The sequence below is a fragment of the Leiobunum rupestre genome, chromosome 4 (genome assembly GCF_980474605.1).
Source record: "Leiobunum rupestre chromosome 4, qqLeiRupe1.1.hap1, whole genome shotgun sequence".
Classification (NCBI taxonomy): domain Eukaryota; kingdom Metazoa; phylum Arthropoda; class Arachnida; order Opiliones; family Sclerosomatidae; genus Leiobunum; species Leiobunum rupestre.
Genome location: NC_143387.1, coordinates 23,234,318 through 23,243,523, shown reverse-complemented (window position 1 = coordinate 23,243,523; position 9,206 = coordinate 23,234,318). Strand labels below are relative to the sequence as shown.

Below are 9,206 nucleotides of genomic sequence, written 5' to 3'. Positions count from 1 at the left end.
TCACCCTTTTTTATACAGCAGTGTAATTATATTATACCTTTCGATAAAATATACAGGGTCTTTTTTTTTGCTCGGAAAAGTGTTGTTTTTCAAAAACTATTTATAGTACCGATTTCAAATTTGGAAGGTCAATTCTCTATACCGGGGGACATCAGTTTGAGAAATTTGAGCGTTTTCGGTAATGTTTATCACCAATTTTGAAAAATTATTTTTCGACCACTAGATGCGAGATAAAAAGTTTCTATTATAAAGTTGTAGGCCGTCATCGAAAACCCTTAAAAATTGTTCACTCGACGAAAAACAATTTATTTATCAGTGAAAATTCGAGCTTGAAAAATTTACAAGTTGGTGAAGCCAAATTACGATTGTTTGAAACGATAATTGAAAAGGGAACAAGTCTAATACAAACGTAGTAGAGTTTTCACACTTGAAAAAATGTACACGTTTGGTTTTTAAATGCAGATATTTTATTCACATAAATTCTTACAAAACATTTTCAATAATATGACCATTGGCTGCAACACAGGTTTGTGCGCGGACAATTAAGTTCTCAAACGCTTTCTCTACCATTTCTGGTGTGACGCCTCGGCAAGCACTGATTATTCGTCTAATGAGTGCCTCCCTAGTTTCAATGGGCGTGGCGTATACCTTTGCTTTAACGAATCCCCAGAGAAAATAATCCAGCGGTGTTAGGTCAGGTGACCTTGCTGGCCAATGCACTGGATCATTTCTCCCTATCCACCTTTCAGGAAACTCGTTGTTGAGGTGCTCAGTTACTTGCCGGGAAAAATGCGGAGGGGCGCCATCTTGCTGAAACCACAACTGACGTCTTTCAGCCAATGGAAGGTCGTCGATTGCGTCACTCAGTTCGTTCTGTAGAAAATGTAAATACCTTTGGCCGTTGAGGTTCGTCGGCAGGAAAAAGGGACCAATCAAACGGTTTCCAACAAGTCCAACCCAAACATTGACCCGTTCAAATTGAACCTGGTGATGATATTCAAAACCCCAATGTGGGTTGATGTCAGACCAAAGATGGCTGTTTTGATGATTAAAGGGCCCATCTCTAGAAAATGACGCTTCGTCGGAGAACAAAACATGGCGCAAAAATTGTCTATCTTCTTGGACAGCATTTAGTAACCAGTTGCTAAATTCATAACGTCTTTGATGGTCTCCGTCAATTAGTCCTTGGTGGAGCGTAGCTCTGTATGGGTGATAGCGATTCTTACGAAGAATTTTCCACACACGATTTGCAGAACAACCCAAATCAGCAGCGGCGTTAGCGCAACTGTGACGAGGATATGCCACAAAGTACGCGAGTACATTGTTCTCGAAGTCTAAATCCGGTTGACCCAATCCGCGAAACCTAGGTTGCAAGTTACCAAATTGATTGAAATCGTGAATTGCTCGTCTTACTGTATTTACAGATGGTGCTCCATTTGGATGTCTTTCTGCGAAGATTTCAGTCACTCTTCTAAGGTTTTGCGCTGCTTCTCCATAGTAAATGGCAACTATCTCGGTACGCTCAGCTACTGAATAACGAGGCATTGTTCGAAATATTATCAAACACTGATAATAATCTCCCAAAGTTTTCCTTTAAATACCCAATGCATGTTTAGGATTGACCTATAGCCTCGTGTTTTTTAAATCCGGTCGTTTTTTTAACCAAAGTTTCAACTGGATTAGGTAATTCGGTTTCAATTATCGTTTCAAACAATCGTAATTTGGCTTCACCAACTTGTAAATTTTTCAAGCTCGAATTTTCACTGATAAATAAATTGTTTTTCGTCGAGTGAACAATTTTTAAGGGTTTTCGATGACGGCCTACAACTTTATAATAGAAATTTTTTATCTCGCACCTAGTGGTCGAAAAATAATTTTTCAAAATTGGTGAAAAACATTACCGAAAACGCTCAAATTTCTCTAACTGATGTCCCCCGGTATAGAGAATTGACCTTCCAAATTTGAAATCGGTACTATAAATAGTTTTTGAAAAAAAAACACTTTTCCGAGCAAAAAAAAAGACCCTGTATATGAAAAAAAATTAACGAAAACAAGTCAACGAAATTCCCTCATGATTCCTCGAAAATATGAAAAACGCTAGTTTTTACCGAATGCTTTGCGGGGGGGAGATGAAGACCTCTCTTTCAGACTTCTATTCTTACGATAATGGATTAAGCTCATTGTTGGAAAAAAGGGTAATAGGCTCGATGAATTCGCCTTTTTGGAAGAGACGCTACCAGCGTTGACATCCCGCGGAAAAACCACGAATTTTCGCTTTAAATCCTACTGATCGTGTTTGTTTCGTTGGTATGCGGTTTTTTATATAATTTTCGCGCTTTTTAAAATGTTTGTTGCGCTTATCCCATTTTGTTTCATTTTTTCCTCGGTTCAAAATTTTTGATTACAAATGCTTTCACGCAGTGCCGTTATAACTAGGCCCCTTATCCTTATTATAATCTTAAACTCATTATGGCGTGCCACCGTCTAAAAATGACAATTAAATTTAGGGTCATTAACAATTAGTCACTGAAAATCAACTCGACTACTTGTAGCAGAAAATGAAACTAAATCATAAATGTAGTCATTTCAACCATGAATATCGAACTTTATCATTACCCTAACTACCATCTGGGTCTAGAATATGCCTTTCTGCCTTTTACGTTTTATCTAAAAATATAAATAAAGGTTTCGCGAAAAAAGTGCACTAAAGCATAATTGCCAAATAACTCCGAAAATCAGTTCCGCGGTTATATTGGCGAAATTGCGAATTGTTAAACTTACATATTTTTCGCTATTTATGGTATATAAATATAGAAAAGCTTTCTAAGGGCTCTACGAAAAAAAGCTAAAATTTAGAAAATTTAAAAAGTTTTAAACTTTAAAAAATCGGTATCGATACCGATTTGCCATATCGGTTAATAATCGGTAACGGTTTCGGTTTAATTACTATATCGGTCAATACTAATATATAATATATATATTTCGATCAAAAACGCGTTTTCAATCATATTTATCACTATCGTAACTGTGTGGACCTTAAAATATTAGGTATAGTGATAAGTCTTTGCAGTTTATACGCCCTTTAAAGCATTATTTAAAGCAAAGGAAGTTTTGATTTCGCGAGTTTTTTAATATTCTGGTTTTGGTCGTTATTAATGCTTTTGCGCTTTGCACGGCAGCGCAATTTTGGGGAAGATTTTTTGCATCGCACTTCGTTGTGAGAATTATCATAAGAAATATAATAAAATATGGAACTCTCTTATGCTTTAATGCTAATTTTCTAACCGAACATTATATTAACAGTTTAAACCCAATTTAATCGACTTTGTCCAATACAGACGAATTAACTCAAATTAATTCAAATGTACTCGTTATTACTTATATTGCCGAATATTTCTCGTATTTAACATTTTTTTTGAAAATGGTCCAATTTAGTCGAATTTATCTAAATAAATTTCTATTTTGTTAGTTTAATTAGCAATTATTCACAAATATTTGAACTTACCTCAATTTACCCTACCTCGCTCGCGTTTACCCAACGATGTACCAATATACCCAAAAATAGTCTCTCTTACCCAAAAATACAAAACTTTTCCAATTTCCATATTTTTTGAAATTTCTTTAAATATGTGATTTTCCCATGTTAAATCCCATAGAGAAATTTGGATTTGGTGTTGTCAAAAACCTTTTCGGTTGCCATGGCAAAATGAAAGCCCAGCCGCCCCGCGTAACTTTTCCCTTTGTGAATTTTGAAATTTCGTTAAGGTCTACTTATTCACCGAGTTTAAGCAAAATCGGTGGGTTACATCTCAGGTCATCTCCTTGTTAGTCTAGGACTATCCTCAAAAGAATTTCGTGCTATACATCGTGAATGCGCAGAAGACGTGTGCGAAAATTCGATGTATACAATACCATAAGTAACATAAAAAGAATAAGTATTTAATTTAACTAGATTTATATTTTAACAAAGTTATTGCGCAGTAAAATGTTTTACCAGCACAGAGAGCCCTAGTGTCTAAAATATGCGAGACCTCCGCCTAAACCGAAATATCGGGTTTACGATAGATACGCTGAATATTTAGGCTTTCGTGATAATAATTAAAAAAATGTTTTTCTCGGTGCCACGGGCAGTGACGTCACCAGGATTTTAAATTTTGGGGCGCTTAAGCCGTTAACCCAACTATGGTTCTCAAATCTCAATATCAAAAAAGGTTAATATTTTTATAGGCTCCGAAAAAAACCGTTAATTAAAGTTATGTTAGAAAACATATCTTCTTGTTAATTTATTAATATAGGAACCGATTTATTTGTCTAATCGAAACAATGAGATCAATAAGCTTTTACTTTTAAAAATCTATTAACAGTTTTCTTAAGTGCTATAATATTCGACTAAATTTTACTATGAGCTTTTTAGAATTTTAGGAGGCGCTATTCCGAAAATTTATTCAGAAATGTTTCAGGTGGATCAAGCGCCGCCTAAAACAATCTGGCGACGCCACTGGCCACGAGCCCGAGTTTTTTTGGTACGCATGATTGATACAACTCCAAGACGCGTTCACTGCTCGCTTACAATCTTTACAAAAATTTTCACGAAAGACCGAGACACGGCCGGTAATTAAGTTGTAAGTCCACAAGGGCGTATCCAGGATTTTATTTCAGGTTGGGTTTGAGAGAAAAATTTCAAGGGGGGGTGCTGACGGAGGTTTCACTGATTTTTATTAGGCACCAGTAGGAGGTGCTACCATCTTTGCCAGTTTTCAATGTAGAGGTACACGGGGGGGTCGGCACCGGAAGTCCCCGCTTCCTTCCCCCTTCCGGAAGGTGGCGCGGGGGGTCGACATTTTCCTCGAGGTCATTGACCTCCGCAGAGTGACGCGCGTACTGCGCGATGATTGGCTGGCGCGGGGACCACGTGGGAAATACGCGGCGCGTGTACGCGCTAATTGGCTGACTCGAAATTATTCAAAATGGCGCTGATTGGTTGGCGTTTTGGCGCGAAAAGGGGTCAGTACTCCTTTAAAGGAATTCCCAGGCTCGCTATACTCGGTCCCCGTTTTCCATTGTTAAGGCGGTGACAGGTTTTGATTGATTACGAGCAGGTGTTATTCGGCGTAGAAATAACTTAGCGGCGCAAATACCTTTAGTGACAATACCGAGAGAATCGCAAACACCGATTAATTATGTCATATTTCTCGAATTATTACGTCAAATTGAGGTCGCGCATTCGCTGGAAAAATGACCGGGTAGTGAACGATCCTTTCGCATAGTCATGGTAGAAACCGGTTCATTCTGCTTTCGTGCTAATTAATCATTTTGACAAATTGAATACACCTGTTAATAGGACTGTCACGCGATTATTTTGTTCCTCCCCCCACCCCTTACCTTGCCAGTATATAAGAAATCGCGCAGAAGCGACGAACACCGCACTCACTCTCCCCGACGACTCAAGAAGATCAACAAAATGGTAATTATGTTTTTGAAAATTTTTTTAAGCGAGATTAGTTTTTAATCTCTATATGTCTTAGGCAGCCCGAGACGACATTAAGCTCGATTATGACACTCACCCAACAACACCAGTGCAGTTGCCCGAAGTATACGCCAAGATCGGAAGAAATCTTTATACAGCTTTATTTATACAATTTTCATACAACTTTATTACGCGTTATAATATAATTTTTAACTCGGAACCTAGAAATGAAAAATGCTATGAGAATCGTAATTATTTTTTCGGAACCAATTGTTTTACCTCCTTCTACGACAATAGTGATTCCCGGAGCTGTAATTAAAATTAAAAATTAAAAATGAGAAACATGATAGTTTGACTTTATATTTACCATTTCGGAGATCAAGCGCTCTTGGTTTGTTCGCTGGAGGTTCCGGGTTTGTCGGGGATGTGGCTGGTGTAGACGGGTCGTCCTCTTCCTCTGGGTACAATTCTAGGGGATTACCCTCTATACTTTGAACATAGGCAGCCACTTGCCTTGCCTTTTCATAGGCGCACACATTTCTGTTAAATAAGAAATACTATATAATTTTCCCAACAAAAGATGGTGATTATTGATTCATACCGCGTATGGTCGTTTTTAAAATGATGGTAAAAGTCACCCGGCTGTAGTTCTAAATCTGGGAAATTGGGGCACACAAACCGCGTGGCGACTATTATTCGATTTAGATCGATAAAGTTTCCCAGGTACTCTTTCGTTTGCCTTTCTTTGACAATAACGTATTGGGCCAGTCGCGTTATATTTAAGACATGGCGCTCGACGGCCTCAATATCGTATTGTCCCTGAGCCTTGGGAAGCTTATTGACATAGTAGGCGATCGAGTCGATTTGGCGGTTTGTATCCCCCGAATAATTATTAGCAGCCGGGGTACGAAAAACAATTAGGTCTTCGCAACCATCTGAGCTTTTGTAGCCAATCTGTAACATTTATATTTAACTTAAAATATAAAATTTTAAATATAAAACTTTAAAAAATTACCTCTTTTACCAAAAACCGTTTAGAAGAAGAATATTTAGTTTTTGGCCAAATTATGGCGAAAAGAATGTGTATAGCTACAAACAATTCCCTAGAAACAAAAACAACTAAGTATTTCTTACAATAAAAACACCTAGAAACTTACATTTTTTTGCTCCGGGAAGATTCACTAGTGTCAGGATTTCTAGATTCGGGTGACTAAAGGATATATATATACTACCTAAAACCCCTTAGAGGGGACGCGTTGAAAACTCCAGCAGGTGTTTCGTTGACAATACAATTAATTATGTCATATTTCTCGAATTATTACGTCAAATTGAGGTCGCGCATTCGCTGGAAAAATGGTCCGGGTAGTGAACAATCCTTTCACATAGTCATGGTAGAACCGGTTCATTCCGCTTTCGTGCTAATTAATCATTTTGAAAAATTGAATACACCTGTTAATAGGACTGTCACGCGATTATTTTGTTCTTTCCCCCACCCCTTACCTTACCAGTATAAAAGAAATCGCGTAGAAACAAAACTTCAATCGTAAACTTCAAACTTGGTAAATATACTTTTCTCTCTCTTTTTTCTTGGTCGTATAATTTATCGTAGAATTAAAAATTAATACCATGAATTTAAATATTGTTTTAATTTATGTAAAATTTGCCTTTTTTTCTATATTTTATTTGTATAGTAAATGGACCATATTTCTTTAAAATTGGCATCGGGGGAAGAGTACGTCGGAACGACAACGGACTCTATGATTTGTTTTTATTGCGGCGAATGCACGGAAGAAGTGGACGTAAGAGGAGGAACACTCTTCTTTTGTTGGGGCAGAGAGTGCGCGCATTATCAAAGAAGTGTAATCTTTTGATATGGTAATGTCTATTCCAAACACATCCCCGGGCATCTGATAAAGGAGTTCCCGCCCCATCTCCGCTGTACGTACTGTGGAAGAAGATGGTCAAAGAGCAGCCGTCGACGGGAGGAGTGCGAGGCGTTGGATTTTATCGGTTGTTGTCACTTCCCTAAACGCACACGAGACCGAACTAATGTTCGTTTATAAATAAATAAAATTGCGAATAATTTATAAATAAATGTTTATTGACTTTTCTTCATCCTTTAATATAAGTTTATTCCTAAATTTATGAGCTTATTACAATACGATTTCTTTAAGAGAGAGAGAAAGAATTGCTTAAATTATTAAGTTAGGGTTATAAGTCATCATAATAACTTAAATCCAGGAAGTAATAAAAAACACAATCTATGGATATTTTCATTCGGATACATGATTACCTGATATGAAAACTGTACAAGTTTGAATAGTTGGTTAAGTTGCCCCAAAACATTATTCGTGTAAAGTTAATCTAACAATGCCTCACGTACATAAATCGGTTACGTATACATTGTTTTAAAGTCCATCGAACCATTGGTCTGGTCTGATATATAAAAATGGAATCGCTCACGAAAGATAGGAAATTAAGAAACTATCATTTTTAATCTTATAATAAACTAAGGTAGTGCCTCGGGGTCCAGTGGCGTTGGAGACATGTTATATATTTGTAGACAAATTAATTACTTCTGAGGGTGGTGCGGTAATAATTATCAATTACTAAAAGTATATTAATAACGTCTTCTTAATAGTACATAACGGGGTAAATTACTTGTCAAGCGAGGCGTTTTTTAAAATGTTTTAAGATAAAAATAAAACTCTTGATCTAAAATAGCTTTTTATTCACATAATCTCCAATTTACAATAAAGATATTTATATATAGCCACTCGGCATATATCGTACTTTTCTCTAAAGCGCAAGAGAATTTCTTACTTTCCAAATTAGTATTGTGTTTAATAAGACACGTAAGCCTGGGTCTGTATTCATCCAATTCAGTAACCTCCGGACAACCTACACCATTTAGGTCTATCACTTCGCGGTTTATTAGTTCTAATAAAAATTTGCAATTTTCTGCTCCTTTACAAAATACGCGGTCATAGCCGTCAGTAGCCATTCGCATGCATTCTTCCAATTTGCTGTAAGGGGTGAAACCATAGTCCCAGGCGAGACCGTGTATGTTCTTTTCTACCCACATGTTCTGGCGTTGAGTTTGGGAAGGTAGATCGGTTGGGGGTTATGGTGGAAGAAAAACCCACGATGCGACTCGGGATGTATTTTCGGCCGCGCAAGCTGACGCGTCTTTCACTATTTTCTCATCTTTGGTCCGCCCGTCAAAGAATTCAAAATCAATGACTATTGATTTCTTATGCCTATAATTCAAAAGTAAATAGATTACCCTCCGAGAAAGAGGACTAAAATAAGATTATACTTACATAGTTTTGAGTTGGCTTGAATCTTCTTCGAGTTTGAAAAGTTATCCACTGATTGGTCGATTTTATATAGTCAGTTATTGCGTCATTGTATTTACATCAGCACAGGTGAAAAACCCCATGGATTTCGCTCCACCGATATAACATTCACCACCACTCATTGGCCACTTTAGAAAGCCAAGAAAAGAGGTAGTATTTTTCTACGTTTTAAAATTTTGTAGTATTTCTTTATCTATATTTGTGTATCGGAAATGTATTTTAACGTATCGAAAGTAGAATATAGATTTTTTTTGTATTATCTGTCTATATTTGCGTATCGGAGTTGCGTTTTGCCGTATTAAAAGTAGAAAAAGGAATTTTATAGTATTATTCTACCTACTTACATATCTGAAATGGGTCTACGACAATTGGTAGGAAAC

At 37.0% G+C, this 9,206-nt stretch overlaps 1 protein-coding gene and 1 long non-coding RNA gene across 3 annotated transcripts; one reads left to right on the top strand and one right to left on the bottom strand.

The window, feature by feature from the left end:
• The first annotated feature begins 5,411 nt into the window (after positions 1–5,411).
• LOC149947194 (uncharacterized) lies at positions 5,412–7,562 on the top strand. Of its 2 annotated transcripts, none has more exons than XR_016480338.1 (3): positions 5,412–5,464; positions 5,530–7,026; positions 7,159–7,562. It is a non-coding gene; the product is annotated as an uncharacterized LOC149947194 (long non-coding RNA). The 2 variants fall into 2 exon arrangements; XR_016480337.1 differs by having other exon boundaries at positions 5,421–5,464; positions 5,526–7,026.
• On the bottom strand, positions 5,531–6,558 carry LOC149947195 (uncharacterized). Its single transcript, XM_090171956.1, has 4 exons — positions 6,069–6,558; positions 5,835–6,007; positions 5,747–5,776; positions 5,531–5,688 (listed from the first exon to the last, which is right to left on the bottom strand). The coding sequence occupies exons 1-4, from the start codon at positions 6,428–6,430 to the stop codon at positions 5,663–5,665; spliced, it is 591 nt and encodes a 196-aa protein (XP_090028082.1). The 5' UTR covers positions 6,431–6,558; the 3' UTR covers positions 5,531–5,662.
• Positions 7,563–9,206: the final 1,644 nt, after the last annotated feature.